Source organism: Talpa occidentalis, unplaced genomic scaffold, assembly GCF_014898055.3.
Source record: "Talpa occidentalis isolate TD23 unplaced genomic scaffold, MPIMG_talOcc4v2.1 talOcc4.562, whole genome shotgun sequence".
Taxonomy (NCBI): domain Eukaryota; kingdom Metazoa; phylum Chordata; class Mammalia; order Eulipotyphla; family Talpidae; genus Talpa; species Talpa occidentalis.
The window spans coordinates 647-23155 of record NW_023604931.1 but is presented as its reverse complement, the minus strand read 5'-3'; the positions used below and the strand labels follow the sequence as shown (position 1 = coordinate 23155).

The 22509-nt window shown below is 35.6% G+C and overlaps 3 protein-coding genes and 1 pseudogene across 3 annotated transcripts; 1 reads left to right on the top strand and 3 right to left on the bottom strand.

Annotated features, from left to right (window-relative positions):
• The first annotated feature begins 3492 nt into the window (after positions 1-3492).
• On the top strand, positions 3493-4327 carry LOC119260138 (olfactory receptor 52D1-like). The gene is given in 2 exon segments (XM_037529017.1): positions 3493-4091; positions 4093-4327. Coding segments are annotated over 2 exon segments (834 nt in total).
• Positions 4328-9340: 5013 nt separating this feature from the next.
• LOC119260137 (olfactory receptor 51G2-like) lies at positions 9341-10293 on the bottom strand. Its single transcript, XM_037529016.1, is given in 2 exon segments — positions 9341-10203; positions 10206-10293. Coding segments are annotated over 2 exon segments (951 nt in total).
• Positions 10294-15102: 4809 nt separating this feature from the next.
• On the bottom strand, positions 15103-16057 carry LOC119260136 (olfactory receptor 51L1-like). Its single transcript, XM_037529015.1, is given in 3 exon segments — positions 15103-15494; positions 15497-15610; positions 15613-16057. Coding segments are annotated over 3 exon segments (951 nt in total).
• Positions 16058-21194: 5137 nt separating this feature from the next.
• Positions 21195-22133, bottom strand: LOC119260135 (olfactory receptor 51L1-like; annotated as a pseudogene).
• Between the last annotated feature and the right edge of the window lie 376 nt (positions 22134-22509).

Below are 22509 nucleotides of genomic sequence, written 5' to 3'. Positions count from 1 at the left end.
TGATTCCAACTTTATGACATTGTGGAAAAATGTCATAAAATAAATATCAGCAGTTGTCAGGAATTAGAGGGAGGGAGAAATAAATAGAACACAGGGGGTATATAGAGCAGTGAAGCTATTATTCATAATACTACAATGGTAGATGTATGTCATTATATAGTTATCAAACCTTGGAATATACAACTGGAAGAGTGAAGCCTAATGTTAGCTATGAACTTGTAAACTAGTAAAACTGTAAATACTGGCTTATCAATTAAACAACTGTATTCCACTAATGCAGGATGTTTATAATAGGGAAACTGCATAGGTGAGGTTAAAGGGATGTATGTGAATTCTATACTTTCCATTGATTTTTCTGTGAACCTAAAACTGCTATACAAGTAACATATATTTATTTTTGAAAAGCTTCATTTGAAAAGAGGAAGTTCTCCCAATATTCTGCCACACTCTTCCTTAGCAAAACCTCAAATTGTCTCACTAAAGGACACCTGGTAATGCACTGACATGTGTTAAAAAAGCTGCAACAGTAAGTTGTTCATGTTCCAGAAAAGCCATGAAATAAGAAACCTAATCAGTTTTATACTATTCTCTAAGGACCACATACTTATTAGGAAAAATGAGAAAATATTGCCCCCAGATTTGTTCTGGGTGGGGAATGATCAAATGCAGTACAAAACCAGAAAATATCATTTCACAAGTATGAGAGAGAAGGTTAGTTGGGTAAATCAAATACTGACTGTGGGTCTCAGGTGTAAACAAAATGCAAAATACCCAAAAGACTTCTCAGCCCAGAGATTATTCCCTGGGTTATTTTTATAAATATGAATGTACACTACAGATGAATATCTTCTCTGAGTCCTTTTAAACTTCTCATGAGTTTTACCCTTAGACCTAAGAACACTGCTATAGGAGGTACTAAGGAAGTTCAAGATCTGCCTTTTTATGTTTCCGATGGTTAGAAAAGTCATGCATCTAAAAGGTAAATTATAATCTGTTAGTGGTTAAAGTTGTGGATTCTACAATTTAATTCCCTGGATTTGAAGACAGTCCTCACATAAATATTAGTGGTGTGACTTGGGAATTTCTTTCAATGCCTTTATAAAATTACAATACTAATCCTAGCTATTAAATATAGTAGCTGTGACAATTTAGTAGAATAATCCATATGAAATTCTTTGAATAGCTTTAAGGAAAATGTGTGGCACATGGTAAGCAGTGATAAATAATAGCAATTATTATTTTCACCTTTACTATATCACTCTTCCTGTGCTCATCTATGTGATGTATTCAATTCCCAAATGCTGGTTTATTCTGTGTAGTTTCTGTATAGCAAAGTCAGACCTTGCTGAGAGACAGACACATAAATGAAAAGCATCAGTCTTAAACGGCTAGTAACAGGGCCTCCCTGGTGACACAAGAGGTTAGTATCGCTCTATGAAGCAGTCTGCAGCCTCTGCAGCACGAGTTCGATCCCCAGATGGCCAGGGAGAAACCACATGGCACAGCAGACCTCTCCTGTCTCACCTGTTGCTACCCTCAACAGTGTGTTTCAGTCAGTCTGCCTGTTCTGTTCCTCACTCTGTCTCTGGTGAATCCTCTCACACCCCACATCTCTGGCCTGTGCCCTAACTCTTGTATGCATAAATAAATCTTACAAAAAAAAAGGCAAGTAATATGGTGGTTACACTTCCATACTTTCAATGACAAAAAAATTAACATCCATTGCAAGTTTTCATTAAAGTTTGTCATAAAAATTTATGATTATTTTTCCTTTTCTGGATATCTTTTTTCCAAGGAAACATGTTAGTTGCTTTTATTTGGAGATTTTTGATTCAGAAACTTGGACTTTGTGAATTTGACTTTATGCTATTTTTAATATTATTGTTATTTCATTTAGTTTCCTCTTCATTGTGTTAGTTGCTTTTGAAAATGCTGTGCCTTAATTCTGTTCCAAAAGAAATGTATTTATTTATTTTTTATTGAAGTTTACTGGTTTTACATACCTGTTACAGTTTTGGAAGTATAAGATCCTTCTGGTGTAGTGACAGGCACCATTAAAGCATGGCTGCCTTTTCTGAATTTTGAGAGAGAGAGCGAGAGAATGAATGTGAGGGAGAATAGGATCAATATTTGTTAATGATGTGTTGACATGCCCTATTTCCTTGTTAAGGGTTGAAATTATCTGAAGTGAATTTCCATTAACTCAAGGGACCATTCTTGAAATTGAAGGGGAGTTTTCCATCTACATAAGGATGTGACAGCCCCTCATGAAAAGTGGAGCCTGTGTAAATAGCAGATTTTGAAGATTTTTCTCAGATGAAACAGCATTTATTTATTACCCATAACTGAAATTTCCTAAGAGTTGCACTCAGAAAGTGTCGCTAAACATACAAGGTGACTTTGCTAAGACTACTGCATTTGATTACAAACTTGACTAATTGAATAAAGTCTCCTAGCCATGGAAAATAGTGATTTTATATTTGAGGTATTTTTTAGAAGCTACTGTTATTTTTATATATATATTAAAATCAAGAACCACTGCTGCTTTACTATATGCTAAACTTGGAATTTTTTTATAGTTGTTCTGCTCAGCAATTGAGGCAGATTTTGAATAACTATGGATCTTGACATTCTTTAGTGACTTCTTATTCTGAGAAAATATTTTGTACTCTGAATTTTTATTAGTCTTTTTTCACTTCATTTCATGATTCTTGATAGGTAGTAACTAATAGGGTAAGAATAATATTACTTCTTTTGCATATATGTTAAATCTTATGTTAATTCAAAAATTTTTCTAGGTTTCAGATGAGAGGCAGTTGAGTGGAACTGTTTTCTTTACTGTAGAAAAATTAGGCCAAGTGAACATATCTCACACCTTTAGAAACAAAGCTCATTCTTTTTCCACTATAGTCCACCACCTAATCCCTCCCCTCCCATTCAATTTGCATATCAAAGATAAAATTCTAATTTTCTCCAGTCTTCTACTCAGAGAAAATAAAAACAGAGAAAAATTACATTTTTTTTAAATTTGAAAGCTTATAATCAAGTTAGAAACGTAAAAAAAAATACATAAAATAATTAAAGTTCAAAAGACATATACAAAAATTATGTGTTATAATAATTGGCATTACAAAAATATAAATCCAACTCTTAATTTTTCTGATTCAGCTTTTTTTCAGAGATCAAGGTATTTCATAAAAGAGAAGTGGTTTGCCTATAATCCTTCAGCTCTTTGGTAATTTTTCTTAAACCATTTATTCTTCTACTACATCATGCCAAAATTCATGGTTAGGACTGACTAGAATGAAGGAATAATATACATTTCTACTATTATTCATTGTAGCTATTTTATCTGTTTTTCATGTAACAGACTTTGGCCACCTCTCTGTAACAACATCCAATTCTACATCCACTCACTTCACTGCCTTTCTGCTAACTGGAGTCCCAGGATTAGAAGACGTGCAAATCTGGATCTCAATCCCTTTCGGCTTCATGTATCTTTTGGCTGTAATAGGCAATGGGTTGGTTTTGGCTGTGGTAGCTTGGGACAGAAGCCTCCATGAGCCCATGTATCTCTTCCTGGCCATGTTGGCACTCAATGATGTCATTCTTTGTACTGTCACAGTGCCCAAAATGCTTCTCATCTTCTGGCAGGGTCCTTCTTTGTCATCATTTCCTGCCTGTCTCACACAGATGTTTTTTGTCCACGCTCTGTTCCTCTCTGAATCGGCAGTTCTGCTGGCCATGGCTTTCGATCGCTATGTGGCCATCTGTGCACCTCTCCATTATACAACCCTACTTACAGGCTCTTTGATTAGCAAGGTGGGACTGACTCTGGTGGCCCGAAGTGTGATTGTAGTCACCCCTGGAGTCCTCCTCATTCTTCGCCTGCACTTCTGCAGGAGCACCATCATCCATCATACCTACTGTGAGAACATGGCCATAGCCAAGTTGGCCTGTAATAGCATTGCCCCTAATAGCATTTATGGACTCACCGCTGCCTTCCTCACCACAGGGCTGGACTTTGTCCTCATCTCCCTGTCCTACTGGCTAATCCTGAGAACAGTCTTCCAACTACCTTCTAAAGAGGCCGGAGAAAGGCCTTTGGAACTGTGGGCCTCATATTTGTGTCATCTTGATATTCTACACACTGGCCTTCTTTTCCTTCTTTACCCATCGCTTTGGAAAGCAAGTGCCCAGGCACACCCTTATCCTCCTGGCAAACCTCTACTTACTGGTGCCACCTACCATGAACCCCATTGTTTATGGAGTGAAGACAAAGGAGATAAGGGTGCGAGTACTAGGGCTCTGTAACCAACCAAAATGATATGGCGGTTATGAAGCAACAAGGAGTGGGGAGGCCAGGATGGAGGACCAGTCTTAAATGTCAAGTCTAAATCAATCTGGGCTGGCAATCCCCAGAACATTTAACCTCTGGGTACATCTTAAAATATTCATATTTTCTTATGTCCGCTCTTCCTCTCATCAGGTAAACAAGAAGCTAGCAGGTAACTGGTCAGGCCCCATGAAGGAGTATGACAGCATGGCAAGGAAATAATCAGTGGAATGTCTCTACAATGGCATAGGAAATTAAAATTCCTTTGACAATGAACTATGCCAATTTTTTATGAATGGGACAAAAATGTAAACTTTATTATGAGGTCAAGCATTAGTTCTCACCCAACCTAATCAGAACATCACAGGATTCAGAATGTATAAATAATTTAATAAACAATGTTTTGAATAGATGCATGACTTAAATAAATACTAATGGATTTTATGTAACAAATTCAAAGAATTAATCATTAAAATTCTTCTTTTCCTTTCCTTTCCTTCCCTTTCATTTCCTTTCAAAAAACATTCCCTTAGCTTACAGAAAATATCTATTTCATATATGAGTTAGTACTTTAGTGTAATCAAGATCTTTTTGGTTATGCACAATAAAAATTTACTTTTGGTTAGATTCAGTAAACAAACAAATAAGAATTTCTTATTAGCAAGGTGGGCTTACAAGCTTTGTCGTAAATTCAAGGGTATTTTGAATACCTATAATTTGGGAAGGACAAAAGGCAGACCACTCTAGGAACTTGACAGCAGGGGAGCATGAGCTTCTTTACTGGGTTGCCTGACATTATTCTACCTGAGTTGAAATGACTATAGACAAGGAATATAAATGTTCCATACTGATATTGTTAGACCTGGACCAATCTGCTAAGTCCCTTCATATGCTCCTTTAATGGTGATAGAATTGTGTCAGGGAAATTCCAAAAAAAAAAAAAAAAAGAATATGATCGCAAATGGTCAGAATTATGTTCATTGGATTCATTTGGCTCTTTCGCATGAGTACATTCAGTATTCCTAGTTTAGCTCTCCCTGTGCCAAGCATTTTTGCTAACTGCTTCCTATAGTACCTATGGTATATTTATGAACTAGAAAACATCGTAACACTTGCAACGCAATCCCTTTTCTCCAACAGAAAACATGTACCACTTGGTTAATAAGCAGTAACAACGGCTTGAGGCACAGATACGAGGGTGCAAGAAAAACATACGTGTACATATTACTTATTGGGAACTAAGAATCATACTCTTTACCCTTATTTTATTTTTTCTATTTGAACAAATATAGATATGTGAATTAAGAAAATTTTTCAATTTGCCAGTTTTTTTATATAACAATGCATTCTACACTAAAACATAGTTTTGTAAATTGAAAAGAGTTTTATACAGAAATTAAGAGACATATATTATTTGTCTGCTACCACAGACTTATAGGTAGTTACAATTCACATTCCTTTGATTTTTAATTTCTTGAGTGTGTTCCAATAGCACTTTATTCATGGGCACTGAAATTTGGGTTTTAGATTGTTTTCAGGTATAATGAGAAAATATTTTTTGATCGATTTCTTTCAAGCACTTAGAAATTTAACTTTCATTTTTAACTTGAATGTTGTAGAGAAGCATGTGACACACAGTTTCTGAGTCTCTGTTTTGAAATAACAATGACTTTATTGTTTTTCATAACTCTGAGCATTGACTGGGTGGTTCTCCTGAGTTGTGGGGTTGCTTTCAGTGAGAGGGTATCTGCCCTGGAATGTACAGGATGGCTTCATGCACAGGTTTCGCTGGTACTTTGTGCAAAAGCAACTTTTAAATTTAAATAAAGTGCACTTTAAAGTATCAGAAAGATAAATTTAAGCCAATGTATTATCCTCACTGGCTTCATTTGAAAGTGTCTGGGGGCTTTAAAATTTACTGAGTTTCAACTTTCTGTAAGATTAAAATTATTTCTATAAATTAAGCAAAAGAAAAAACATGGAAATTGCTTTTTTTCCTGAGGAAACTAAATCTCAAAAAGAGCAGAAAGGGGTCTTTCCTGGTGGTGCAGGTGGTTGAGCCCCGCACTGTGAAGCTTTCCGCAGCCTCTGCAGCGTGGGTTTGATTCCTGCCGGCCAAGGAGAAACCCACATGGTGTAGAGACCTCTCCTGTCTTGCCCACTGCTCCCCTCAGCAGTGTGTTTCAGTCAGTCTGCCTGTTCTGTTCCCCACTTTGTTTCTGGTGAATCCTCTCACCCTCCTGTGATTCTGGCCTGTACCCTGGTTCTTGTATAAATAAATAAATCTTTAAAAAAAGGGCAGAAAGTCTACAAGTGTTTAAAAGATGATGTTGATGCACCATGAGAACTGACCACTTGTTCTTTTATTAAGACTTTTCCATCTTTATAAATATAGAATAAGGACTACAAGCCATTTCTATAATGAGGAAGGCAACATAAGATTCCCAGAGAAATACACAAAATCAAGAAGTTTGTGTGTGTGTGTGTGTGTGTATGTGTAATATAATAGGATTCAGCTATAAAGATGGACTCCTGTCATTTGCAGTAACATGAAGGAAACTAAAGGGTATTGTGCTTAGTGAAACAAGTCAAATGGAAAAAGACAAACACCTTATGATTTCACTCATAGGTGGTAGAGAAACAAATAAATAAACTTAGGAAAATAAAAATAATTTTTTGACTATAAGACCAATTCAGTGGTTACCAGGAGAGATAGGAGAAAGGAAGGGTGTGTATATGAGGAAAAATTAGATGTGAAAGACAGATTTTGACTTTTAGTGTGAACTTAATAGTGTATCTCTTCATAGTGATTCTTAATGATGAACACCTGCAACTTACATAATGCTATAATGCAGCGATACTTCAGTAAAATATGTAGTAATATAATAAAATAATCCAATGTTATTATGATAATTGACTTAAACTTTATGCAATGCAATTGTCCCACTGTGATTTTAAGGTAACAGAAACTTCTCAGTTTTGTGTTTCAGAACTGATCAATTTATACATCTATGTTCTAACGAAATAGATGTTTTTAATCATATTGTAATCATAGGAAGGACAAGAGAGCTTCTTTCTAAGGAGCATTAGGTCCTTATCAGGCTTCATTAAGATTCCCCAAAACATAATACTGTCATTCTCAATTTCTAAAAAATAATTGCTATGCATTCATTCACATATTCAGTTACTCAGCAACCATATTCTATAGGGAAGAATTAACTTCATTTTGAGAATGTCTTCTAAATGTTTTGGTTAAAAATATTTTATGAATATAATTTTAACAATGAATTTCAAGACCTTGTATAATTGATAATAATTTGCAAGCCAGAAGTTGAGCTATGTATGGTAAATGAAATTGAAAATCTAGTATGTGAAAGTGTAAATATATTTCTGAGAATAAAGAAATTGTCAAAACTTCATTTTTTGGAGCACAGCATTAGGAAAAATAAAAATATAGTTTATATTTTAAGTGCCTATTTTAAAGATGATTGAACATAGTTAAATACCACTTATAAAATGCACAGCCATTAGTAATTTTATATTTCCTTTTCCCCATCAATTTTACATTCTTTATTACACCAAGAGTATCTGTAATTTTCATGGTTATAGATCTTGCATTACTGGTAGTTGATTATCCTTTGATCAAGAAGAATACTCTGAAGTAGAGGGGTAACTAAGCATTGAATCAAAAATAAGTAAGAGGGGTGAGAACAGATGTAATTTCATTGCACATTCAAATACATTCCTTGTCCTAAAATTTGAAATCCTAACTTTATAAAATAGGAAGAGTCTTTTATTATATAAATGTAGATTCATGACTGATTTAGTACTCTCCCCCATACTCTTAATATGCAAAGTATTCATTCTTTATTCAATGATTGACTCATGTCATTAACATTATACATTCAAAATTATTTAGTGTCTTTTTTCCACTAAGCACAGTGCTGCTACAAACAGGTAAAAGCTTTTTGATGCATGATTCCAATGGCAGCTAGAATAAGATATGTAAAAACATATTCGTTACTAAAAATAATAAAATATTGGTACATAAAAGTCATATTTAAAGTCTTCTGCTTGCCCTTCATTTATTTTTACATTCAAATGAAGACACATGAACTAAAACTATTCAATTAAATGTTCATGCTTTTAAGAAGTTTTGTATATAGAAAGGAATTCCACATGAAAATTCAGAGAAATCTGTTATGATTTCTGCTATTAGCAAATTACAAGGAACTATTATAAGATTAAACATTTTATATTTATATAGTTTACCTTAAATTATTATGTATATACACTTAAAGCAATTAATTACAATCATTGTCTTCACATGACAATATGTGGGATTTTAAAAAATTACTGAATCTCAACTTTATATGAGATTAAAATTATTTCTAAAAATCAAATAAAATAAAATATGGAGGTTAACTATTATTACTAAGAAAATCAAATCTCCTCAGAATGGACAGAAAAATTTCCATTTAGAAGATGATATTGATGCACCATGAGAACTTGAGACTTCTATCTGAGCTGTAATATGATCTTATTTATACCAGGGTAGGAACTTCTCTGACATTAAAAAAAAAAATAAAATTACAAATACATTTATAATATGAGGAAGATAATATAAGATTCCCTGACAAATATAGAAAAATCAAGAAGCAAAGAAATATGGGTTCTGCATATTCAAAGAAAACTTCATGGAAAAGTGACCTTGAATAAGGCTTAGGATTAGCAATGGCAGAGAACAGATGGAAATTATTTCCAATGCACTCTGCAGAAACACACTCATAGTTAAAGCAGAATTATGAGGCACAGGTTAAGTCAGCCTCTATAGTTCAGTGGACACCAATTCCCTCCTTAGACCCTTTCGTGATGCTCTCTGGGTCTATTTCTTCTTAAGTATTCTATTGCTGGTAACACAGCTGCCAACAGACCTACATCAGAAAATTGCTTATGTATTTGCATTAAGACTGATGCCATCATTATCTTGAGGACATGGCTAAGTCAAGCTAGAACTGATTTTTGGGGGAGGAACAGGTTGAGGATTCCTTGACGGATCTGCTTGGTCTTCACACTGTAGATAATTGGGTTGAGTACAGGTGGGACTAATAAGTAGATATTAGCCATGAAGATGTGGATGAGAGGGGTCGAGTGCTTGGCAAAACGGTGGATAATGGATAGTCCAATCATGGGCACATACAGAATGAGTACAGCACAGATGTGGGATGCACATGTGCTGAGGGCCTTAAACCTTCCTTCACGGGAGGACATTTTTAACACTGAATGAAGGATGAACACATAAGACACAAAAATGCCCAGAGCATCCACACCCCACAGCATAATGACCACAGTCAACCCATATATTACATTAAATTTGATGTCAGCACAGGCAAGGCGAATAATGTCCTGGTGCAGACAGTAAGAATGAGAAAGGAGGTGGGAGCGACAGAAAGGAATGAAGGCCAGCCGGATCAGAAGTGGAATGAGGGGACAGGAACTCCTAAGCACGGCTACAATTCCAATTTTAATGATAAGTCTTGGAGTGAGAATGGTAGCATATCTTAGAGGGTGGCAGATGGCCACATACCTGTCAACAGCCATGGCCACGAGCACCGATGACTCAGTGAAGGAGAAGGCATGAATTAAAAACATTTGGACCACACAGGCGCTGAAATTGATCTCCCTGGAAATGGACCATAACACCCTGAAGAGTGTGATCATTGTGGGCGTGGACATGCACATGTCTGTGAGGGAAAGCATGGCCAGGAAGTAGTACATGGGCTCGTGGAGTCTGGAATCTGTCCGGACAATATGCAGGATGGTGCAGTTGCCCATGATTCCAACACAGCATAGGAAACAGAGTGGATGGAAATCCAGTGGTGATATTCCTCATAGCCTGGGATACCTGTGAGATAGAATGTAGAGGACAAGGCATTGCTGGAGTTTAAGGGTGCCATAGTGCTTAGTGTTAAGCCTCAATCCAGTCTCACAATTACAATCCAAATGGGAATGATGAAAGTTCAGCATCTGTGGAAGAAAGTATATAGTCATTGTTTACCTATATAACCCCAAATCTTTTCCCATATTTACTTCTGCTTTTCATTTCTTATTTGACTGTTGTGAGTTATATAATATATCCACATAATAACCCAAGTACCTTACCTTCTGCTTTTCTGATTTAATTCAATCACCATTCCCTAAATATGGGTGATATCTTCTACGACACACTAATGGAGTTCACACACCTCTTGTTGATAGTTTTCAGTTTATAACTTTCTTGGCAGGGTTCACTAGTCTTAAATTAGTTGCCTCTTTATTCTCCTATTGATTTCTGCGGTAATCAACACAACATGGCTTTTTCTGTCTAAGCTTGATAGTTTTTTCAAAATGCTAGAACTCCTTTCCAGCACTTTATAGAACTCAGGCAATTGTTTGTCAGCATGCCTTTATTCTTATTAACATAACTCCATTTTACAATGAGTTTACACACAAGCCTCCTCTATAAAGATAGTCCTCTATCTAATATTAATTTTGTCTTGTCTTAACATTCCCAAAACTAAATACAGGTTAAAATAACTTTAAATGGAAAATTTGTGAATCTTAAAATAATGATAAAATGTATTTTCAAGTATATTCTTATTACACTAATCTATACAATTTAAACAATGTAGAATTGATTAACCCTGATTTTAAGCTGTTCAGAAACTTCTTCCTACTGTGTTTCAGAAGTGATCAATCATTTAAAGAATGCTTCTTTCCAACAAAAATGCAAAAGGCTAGCTCGGGCTTGTGAAAAGTCAAAGGATAAATTCATGACACAAAGAAAATAATTGCAAAAATATGATGCTTAGTAAACTTATTAGCATAACCTTAACAATAAATTTGATCTACTCAGACCAAATGCAAACAAAATAATTTGCCTAACTTAGTCCAGTACTTCTTTGCTGGTAATGTAAAATTTCTGAAGGAAGAAAGATGAATGACATCTCAAAATTTCACTTTTTCGTCACTTGCAAGCATCCATACACCAAAGCACTGTTTTGAGAATTTATAAGCATTGACATAGATTAACTTCCATGATAAATTAATAATTTGACATACTTTTTGTCTTGTAAAGTCTATCGCACCCTTTGGGTCACTCAAATCTCACATAATCTCATCTTTTTATGCAGACAAATCCTGAATGCAATGGATATTTAATAATGCCAATTTTCTAGGAAATAAAAGCCCCATAATAAAAAAAAGTAGACAACTAAATTCCAGAGTTAAATTCAATCATTCTGAGATCATATTATAATTAAATTCTGTTCACATTTGTGCAACCTGGACTACAGAGATATGTACTTCAATCTTTACAACATAGTGTGCAGGTGATGGAGCTAGGTTATCGGAAGAACATATGAATAAATTTATGTGTGGTGCTAAAAGAGTCAGATCCATTAGGTGGACAGTTTGAGCCTTTGGTTTTTTTCAAAGATTTATTTATGCATACAAAATCTGGGATACAGGCCAGAGGTGTGGGGGTGAGAGGATTCACCAGGGACAGAATGGGGAGCAGAACAGGCAGATTGACTAAAGTACACTGCTGAGGGAGCACTGGAGAATCAGGAGAGGTCGGCTGTGCCATGTGGGTTACTCCCTAACTCAGGCTGCCACAGAGGGCAGTCTCAGTGGTAGCACTGAGACTTAAACCTTAGGCCACCAGGGAACCCAACACTTCTTTGTGTTTAATTTTAGAAAAGATGAAATTTTGTGCCATTTCAAAGTGCCTCCTCTATGTAAACCAAAGATACTCACAATTTGACAAGATTTTGCTATGGATTAAAGGCATATTGTAGGAAGAATAGTAGCATAGGTCTTTCTTATAGTGTCCATGGCATAATGATGATGATGCTGAAGACTTACCTGACAATAATTACAACAAAAAGCAACAATAATTCTTTTTTAATGTTTAATATATTTTTCTATATAATTCTTACATCATTTTTCATTTTTGCACAATGTATGCATTTTCATTTTGGTTATAGTCCCCATACAATTCCACCCTTCTTATTTGATCCTAATCCTTCCTCTCCTCCCCCTCCCTGTAGTGTGTCTCTGGTTTATAGTTGCTTGTTGATTTTGAAAAAGCAATAATATTCTTTGAAGGATGAAGAGTAGGAGGAGAATATGGAAAGAGTCTATAATATCATCCCATAAAGGACAACACTATAAATTAACATGTCCAAAAGCAACCAAGGCAGGCTGAGGAACTGAAAGTCACTCCATCACTTTCATCAGAGAAGTTTCCATTCAGCCAGAAATATGAATTATAGTGACATTATCTATGTTATAAATATTTTAATTCCAATTTTGGACTTGGGAGAGGGAAAGTGCAGATTCCTGGAGCAATTGGGAAATCTGATCAAGAAAAGGAAATTTCTGAGATTTCATTAAGATAGGAATCTAAGAAACCCTATTAGCATTCTGAGTTTACACTATATATATTAACTATGCCCCATGTGGTATGCCTGTTATTGCACCATCCCATCCATTTTAGTCCAGAAATTTGGGGCAATCCTAATCTCAATGCTTCTGATCCTTTCCTAGTTTTTATGGTAACTTCCACCAATTCCCAGAGGAGAATGGAGTTAAGAGCTAGTTTATAAACATAAAAATCAAAAGGACTTATAAAGTGGAGTTTAGGCATCCAAGTCATAATTAATGTCACACAAAAACTATTGCAATTTGGTACTGAGAGTGACTTTGACGGTTATTGATCTAATCAAAACCTGATTATAGGTTTATTTGAAAACAGTCTTCATCTTGTAAGCATCATACCACACACAGAGAGACTACTTACTATGACAGTTCACCTACGCTAGCCTGCAAGAAAATTCTGATCTGACTTGAATACTACGGAAATGAACACGAACAATAAAGGTTGTTCTGGAGGTGATTATGTCCTGTGATGGGCTGAAAACCTCTGCCTTCTTGACTCAGGCTCCTATTCCCTTCCCACACTCTGGGGTTTGTATTCCCTTGTTTTGCCTCAAACATCCCCTGGCTATTTCCTATTTCCTCCCACTTTTATTTTCCCAGGTCTCACGTACTTGGTAGAATAGCTCCTCTTGCCATGAGACACCTTTCCAGTTCTCAGCAAGGATGAGTTAATAAGTCTTCTTTATTCCCTCGAGATGTAAATCCCAGGACAGAGGTTGGACAATGGCTGTAACCTATAGATGCCACCACTTCAATTTATGGCATTTGCAAGATCCTCCCTTAACCATCCAGAATGTGGCAGGATATTGTCTTATGGGAATACAGGGTTAAGGGCTATAGGGACTCTCTAGAGTGTATAGTGTCAATATCTGGAGGAGATATTTGTGTCTATACATACACAACTTGATCACACAAGATAATATAAGTAAAAGTATCAGTTAACTTATAAGTCCATATACAAATGAGAAATAGATCTGCAGTCATATTGAGATTCTAGGCAGGAACATTAGAGCTTCTTTATTTTAAGAACAAGAAATGTTTAACAGTCTTTATTATGGTTCCCACCAACTATATTTTATAGTGAAGAATTATCTTCATTTTGAGAAAATGTGTTTTCTACATGTTTTACTACATGCATATTATGAATATAACTGTTAATAAATTGGGTTTCTAAGTAGCTTCCACTTAAAATATTTTCAGCAGAATGTAAAATTATATTCTAGGTTGTGATAAATAAAATGCAGTTCTGTGAGCAAAAAAAAAAAGCTAATATCTTTTATTTTTTTGGAATGCACATAGTATAAAAGGAATGTTCCATATCTACAAATTAGACAGCATGTTGTATTTCATTTTCTTACTTTAAAGGTGCTTGTTTGTAAATAAATGCTACCTACAAAAGAATAGTAGATGTCAATGCTCACACTCTCAAAATTATCCTTATTCCTCTCAATTTCATTTTGCTTATGCTTCAAACCAAAAGTTTTATCTACTTTTGATATTCATGTATCTTGACTAACTTTTGATTGTTATTCCTTTGGTAAAGGTGAATGTGTTGAAGGACATGGATTATTGGAGCTAGAGATGGTTCTAAGAAATAGGATAAAGAGGTAAGGAAAAGACATTTAAATCAAAATCAGACTGAAAACATTGGTTCATGGAAAATCTGGTTGTACAACACATGCTGAAATGTGAATTCATATGTTTTATTTTAGTCAGATCTCTTTCATCATTTGAAATGTAGACTCATTGACAGGTGGGTATCTTCCTCCAAGTTTTTCTTCTTTGAAATCTCTAAACTAGTTATTCTTTATTCAAAAGTATCCATTTCTTTATAATTTATACATTTAAGAATTACTGGGTGTCTCTTTATATTAGGCAAAGTGCTGATTTATAGCTACCAAAGTAGCTATAAAAAGATCTTAGAAAATAGAACTTATTACTAAGATTTTTGGAAATGGGAACTATAATATGCAATATAGTCAAGGAACTTCGTGGATAAGTAGCATTGAATAAAGACTGGGATTAGAAATGAGAATAGATGGAAATTATTTTAACATACCCCACACTAACATATTCATATTTAAAAAAGATTATGAGGCACATGTTAACTCAAGCTATATAATTACTGGTCAACATCTTTCCCTTGAACACTTTCACAATGCTATTAGACTCTGTCTCTGCTCCTTAAGCATCTATTGTTGGTGACACTGCTGCCAACATACCAACTTCAAATTCCTATGTATTTACATCACAAAGAATGATGCCAACATTAACTTGAAACATGGCTATGTCACATTGGAATTGATTTTTTTGGGAAGCATGTGGAGGATTCCTTGGCGAATCTGCTTGGTCTTCACACTGTAGATGATTGGGTTGAGCACAGGTGGGACTAATAAGTAGATATTAGCCATGAAGATATGGATAAGGGGGGAAGAGTGTTTGAAATAACGATGGACAATAGATAATCCAATCATGGGCACATACAGAATGAGCACAGCACAGATGTGGGATGCACATGTGCTGAGGGCCTTAAGCCTTCCCTCCCTAGATGATATTTTTAATACTGAGTGAAGAATGAACACATAAGACACAAAAATACCTAGAGAGTCCACACCCCACAGTGCAGTCATCAGAAACAACCCAAATATAACATTAAACTTCACATCAGCACAGGCAAGCGCATCATGTCCTGGTGCAGACAGTAAGACTGAGAAAGAAGGTGGGAGCGGCAGTAGGGTAATAAGGCCAGCCTGATTAGAGGTGGAATGACAGGAAAGGCACTTCTAAGAAGGCTGCAATTCCAATTTTAATGATAAGTCTTGGAGTGAGAATGGTAGCATATCTTAGAGGGTGGCAGATGGCCACATACCTGTCAACAGCCATAGCCAAGAGCACTGATGATTCAGTGAAGGAGAAGGTGTGAATGAAAAACATTTGAACCACACAGGCACTGAAATTGATCTCCCTGGAAATGGACCACAACACCCTGAAGAGTGTGATCATTGTGGGTATGGACATGCACATGTCTGTGAGGGAAAGCATGGCCAGGAAGTAGTACATGGGCTCGTGGAGTCTGGAATCTGTCCGGACAATATGCAAGATGGTGCAGTTGCCCATTACTCCAATAAGACAAAGGAGACAGAATGGGATGGAAATCCAGTGGTGATATTCCTCATAGCCTGGGATACCTGTGAGATAAAATGTGGACGACCAGGTATTGCTGGAGTTTAAGAATGCCATAGTGCTTAGTGTTAAGCCTCAATCTAATCTCACAATCACACTCCAGTGGGGAAGGCAATGAGAAGGTCAACATCTGTATCAGGAAATGAAAAAACAAAACAGAACAAAACTTCAGTGCCTTTTTGTAATTGGTCTAAATCTATGTATTCAATTTTGCTTTGCCTTTCTTCATTATGTTGCTGAGTGTTGTCATTTAATTAATATACCACCATCTTTGCTACAGCACATTCTTTCTGTTTCCAGATGCAGACCCATCAATATTTTACCAAAATACAAAGGCGCTTCTTCTAAAAACAGCACCCCAGAACAGAACCCACACAGCATTTTCAAGACTGCTTTTAACTTTTACATTTATGTTCAGGAACATTCTCAGTCCGGGTTACTGGTCTACATTTGCATTTTTATAACCTCTCTGTGATTTTACAAAAACGCCTTTTCAGTATGAAATACTGTAAGAGTGAAAACAACTTTCAAGGTGATCTTTATACTATTCAAGCAAATATTGTTCGTGTTTTTACTAATCTCTGGTTCTAAAATTGGCAAGTGGTTTGTTCGTGACTCATGGTCATTACTACTATCAATTTGGGCTTAACAACTTTCCCAGGAGTTAAATACAGGTTAAAAGAAAAGCATATCAAGGAAGGATAATTCAAGAAATAATCATTATAAAATATTTAATTTTGCAGTAGTGATCTTGTTATAATCGTCTCTACAACCCAAGAAATATAATTGACTGATTTAAATGTGTAGTAACTTCCTTCCTTTCTATTGTGTTTTCAGCACTTGTCAATTAATTTTTTCTTTGTTCTAAATTTTCATTTAATGAAATGTTCTTAATTTTCATTTAATTTTCTTTCCTCAATAACACAAGTGGAAAATGACACATAGATAGGTCTTGGAGAGGGATTGAGAGAACTCCTAACTCAGAAAAGAAAAAGTAGTAGTGAACACTAATAACAAAATACATAAAATGCTCAATAAAAGCCTATTGGGATCTGACCTTGCACTAAATCTGTTCTACTCTGATCAAATGTGAGCACAAATATATTCCTTAACTTAACCAGTACTCTTTTATTGTAATGAAATTCTCTGAAGTAAAAAAAAAAATAAAACCTCTTAAAATTCCACTTTTTTTTTATCACTTGTAAACACCATCCTCACCAAAATGCTGTTTGTGATTTTACAGACTGTAAGACAGATTACTTGCTACTGAACATTACTAAATTAATTATCTTGCTGTCTTGTAAAGGCTGCTTTGTCCCTTAGTATACTCAAATCCACCACAGTCTCATCCAATTCCATGCCGATAAAACTTGAATGCAATTGATATTTGCCAGGGATGCTTAACAATACCAATTTCTTTAAAATAGAAAACCTATAATCAAGAAATCAAACATGTCAATTACAGAGCTAAGTTTAGTCTTCCAGAATGATCACATAGCTATTAAATTCTACCAACCTATTGCACAAATCAGTACTTATGGCCCTACCTTTTCCCTTCTTCTATCTGATTTATTATGACACACATATTTCTGGTTCCCCAAGCTGGGCTTATCTGCCTTTCCTTGTTTTTACACACTTACACTCAATATATATCCAATGCCCAGATTGTCCAATATTATCTCATATTTCTTGTGGATTATTTTCCAATTTCTCAGCCATAATTCAATTTAGCAGTCCTACTTCTTTTCATCTCATAGCTTACATTTCAGATGATTTCTCTCTTTTATGGCGTCTCTCACTACCAAGAAGCAGTAAACATGAAGCTTAATCTGACTGGAGGCCCATCTGAAGAAACTCCAGTCACCTCCATGATGTCTTACTGAGCATATAATGAGACAATTGCCCACCATGTTTTTACCTGGGAACAAGTTTATACACTGTTTCTTGGTTCTGCTAATATTTAAACAGTTACATTCTGATATAATCTTCTGGTATACAGTTCAACACTTGCTTATATATTAATTTTGAACAAATGACTTTTCACTCTCTATTCCAAAGTTGGCCCCACTGAAATCTGATGATAATAGTATTTCCAGAGGATTGTGCTAAGGATTAAAGGTGATATTTGAATAAATACTGAGGTGACCACAAAATAATGGTGATGATGATAGTATAGATTGGTAGGAGGACAGTAATAACATCAATAACAACAATATTTTGACATATTATTGGAGGAATAATGACAGTATGAAGTACGCTCCCGTAGTGAGAACAATGAGGGGACATATAACAGAAAAACGAAGCATGTAGGTTGAGGAGAGGGAAATGAATCATAAAAGTTTCACCTCCCTTTTACCCAGTTAAGAATTAGTATAGACAAAAACATGAAGTTTTTCATAATCTTTTGTGTAACTTAAGACATCCTTAAATTATGAATACCTTAATTACATATTTTTCATTATATTAATAACTCTGATTTGGGGGAAAATATACAGATTCCTGGATAGAATGGGAAATCTAGACCTAGAAAAGACCTAGAAAAGAAATGAGATTTCTGGGATTTCACTAAGAATGGAATCTGAGCAACCATATTAACGTTCCAATTTACCACTATAGATATTCATTAAGTCACATATATTCATTTGTTCCACCTTTTCATCCATCTATTATTCTAAAACCCTATACATTGTAGTACAGGAATGTTGATACTTCCAAATTCTTTTGATTCTGATTCTATAATTTCAAATGCTTTCATGACTTTGGAATATTTTCCACCTATCCACAGTGGAGACTGAATTAGTTTATTAGCTCAAAAATCAAAAGGACTTATGAAGTGAGGTTTAGAGATTTGACCTGCAATTAATGTCACATAAAAATTACTGCAACTGGGTACTGAAATGGACCTTGAAGATTATCTCATGTAATCACAACCATAGTATAAAATTCTTCTGGTTATTTGAAAAGTCTTCACCTTGTGTAAGCATCACACCCATGCACAGAAAGGAAACCTCTTACTGTCACAGTCTGGGTCACCAAGGCTAACCTGCATGGATATTCTGATCTGATTTGAATGCTATGGAAATGGACATGAACAATAACGCTGTTCTGGAGGAGATTATGCCCTGAGATAGAATGAGAACCTCTGCCTTCTTGGCCCAGGCTCCTGTTCCCTTCCCACACTTTGGGGGTTTGTATTCCCTTCTTTGCCTCAAATATCCCCCTTGCTATTTCCTATTTCCTCCCACTTTTATTTCCCAGGCCTCACGTACTCGGTAGAATAGCTCCTCTTGCCATGAGACACCTTTCCAGTTCACAGCAAGGATGAGTTAATAAGTCTTTTTTTGTTCCTCGAGATGTAAGTCTCTAGAACACAGATTGGACAATGGCTGTAACCCTGTAGGTGCCACCACTTCAATTTATGGCATTTGTAAGATCCTCTCCTCACCATCTAGACTGTGGCAGGATATTGACTTATGGGAATACAGGGGATGAGGGCTATGTGGACCCTCGTGGCAATATTCACATTGTCTTCACATCTTTCCTTAACACTATCATTTTTGCTTTTTTTTCATATGATACCAAGAACATGATCTAATTTCTTGTTTATACATCAGGATTTTTTTTAGTTATTATTTGGGTCAGTGCTAATAATGTCTGCAGGAGTTGGAAAATTAGAAATCACGATAAGAAATAGCATAATTATGTAGGGGCACACATATAGCTGTATTAAATCCAGACACCAGAAATAATTTGAAAACAGTCTTCACCTTGTGTAAACATCACATCCAGAGTCCATGCAAGAGGAGACTACTGCCACAGTCTTGGAAATTGTAGAATGTACTCCATGTGCCTGAAATTTGAAATCTTATTTTTTAGCTACTAATATCTCTTTTATTTTACAAAATGTAACTCTTGACAGGCCTATGTTTGCCACAAAGATTTATTGCTGTACCAAACTATTTTTTAACAATGATTGAATAATTTCTTAATCATTTATTTGTTCTGTAACAAACTATTTTAAAACATTATTTATTCAATAACTATTGATTCCCTTTTATAACTATAGTATAGAATTGGACAGACACTGGTTGAAGAATAAGTCCTATGTAACTGGCTTAAGATATGTGAAAATACATTACATATTATTAAGAACAAAACAATATTGGGAGCTGTAACACATGTTTACTTACAAACTTCTTTTTTTCACTTTCAGTTATTTTTGTCTTCATCTGTAAATATACAAGCTAAACAAATTAAATTGGGTAGGTTCATATAAGTCTATGCTTTGTCACATTAGATAATTTCAGAGTAATAGAAAAGATAGGTTTGTAAAAGCATTCTAGATTAAAATTTAAAAACCTATATTTTCATTTTCCTGCTACCAAGAACTTTATAAGTAGGTATAATTCAGAATTACATCATTTTACATTTAGAAACTATTAGATCCTAAATTATTATCCAGATTTTTTAAAACCAATAGATTTCAATTGCTGTTTTTTATATAAAAAATACTGAGGGCTTTTTATCCTATGGGCCAGCTTTCTACAAAATTAATATTGTTTCTAAAAATTAAGTAAAAATAAATGAATAAAGAGGTTGCCACTTTGTATCCCTGAGAAAAACAAATCTCAAAAGGGCATAAAATACATAAACATTGAAAGATGACCCTCGTGCAACATGAGGATTTATATCTTGTGATTTGGGTACAAAAATGATTTTAAATTAAGATAAATTTTTTCTATCTTCATGAAAATAGAGAAAAAACAGATTAAAAACACATTTATATAATAAGGATTACAATATAAAATGCCCTGAAAAATATTCAAAATTAAAAACCAGGAAATGTGGATTCAGTATATTCAGGAAAACTTCATGGAGAGGTGACCTTGAATAAGAGTTGATATAAGAAATGAGAGAAAAAGGAGGTAAATTATTCCCAACACACTCTATAGTAACATTTATAGTTAAAGCATATTTATGAGAGACATGTTAAGTCCATCCCTTTAGTTCCAGTGGACACCAGCTCTTTCCTTAGGACCCTTTCATGATGCTTCCCTTGCTCTATTAATGGTTCTTCAGAACTCTCCCGTTAGTAACACTGGTGCCCCACACACACCTATATCAGACAAATTGTTATGTAATTACATCACTAAGACATGTGCCATCATTATCTTGAGGACATGACTACATCATACTAGAACCGATTTTCTTGGGAGAAACAGGTTGAGATTCCTTGACGGATCTGCTTAGTCTTCACACTGTAGATAATTGGGTTAAGCACAGGCGGAATTAATAAGTAAATATGAGCCATGAAGATGTGGAAGTGGAGGAGTGTTTGGCAAAACGATGGACGATAGATAGTCCAATCATAGGCACATACAGGATGAGCACAGCACAGATGTGGGATCCACATGTGTTAAGGCCTTAAGCCTTCCCTCCCTAGATGATATTTTTAATACTGAGTGAAGAATGAACACATAAGACACAAAAATGCCCAGCGAATCCATGCCCCACAGCACAGTGATCAGAACCAATCCATATATAACATTAAACTTCACATCAGCACAGGCAAGGCGGATCATGTCCTGGTGCAGACAGTAAGAATGAGAAAGGACATGGAGCGCAGAAGGGAAAGAAAGCCAGCCGGGCAGAAGTGGAATCATAGCAATGGCACTCCTGAGCAGGGATGCAATTCCAATTTTGATGATAAGTCTTGGAGTGAGAATGGTAGCATATCTTAGGGGGTTGCAGATGGCCACATACCTGTCAAGGGCCATGGCCAAGAGTACACATGATTCAGTGAAGGAGAAAGTGTGAATGAAAAACATTTGGACCACACAAATATTGAACTGGATCTCCCTGGAAATGGACCACAGCACCTGAAGAGTGTGATCATGTGGGCATGGACATGCCCATGTCCGTGAGGGAAAGCATGGCCAGGAAGTAGTACATGGGCTCATGGAGTCTGGAATCTGTCCGGACAATATGCAGGATGGTGCAGTTGCCCATGATTCCAACAAAGTAGAGGACACAGAATGGGATGGAAATCCAGTGGTGATATTCCTCATAGCCTGGGATACCTGTGAGATAGAACATGGAGAGGAAAGGTATTGCTGGAGTTTAAGGGTGCCATATGTGCTGCTGTACGCCTCAATCCAATCTCACAATCACACTCCAGTGGAGAAGGCAATGAGAAGATCAGCATCTGTGTAGGGAAATTAAAAATAAAAAAACATTCAAAACTTTTGCTTGCTTACAGTTGTCTCTAAATCATGTCCACAGCCTTGCTTTCTTTTTCTCCATTTCAATTGTTGAGCTTGTTGTTAGTTAACAAAGCATTTCTTGTCTTCCCAGATCAGACCCATCATTTCTACCTAAATATGAATGATTTTCTTATAAAAACATTACCTATAACTGCACTCACAGAATGTCTTGTACATTAAATTTTTATCTTCACAATTTATGTAGGGAACATCCCATCTCAACCATGGTCACTGATGTCACAACAA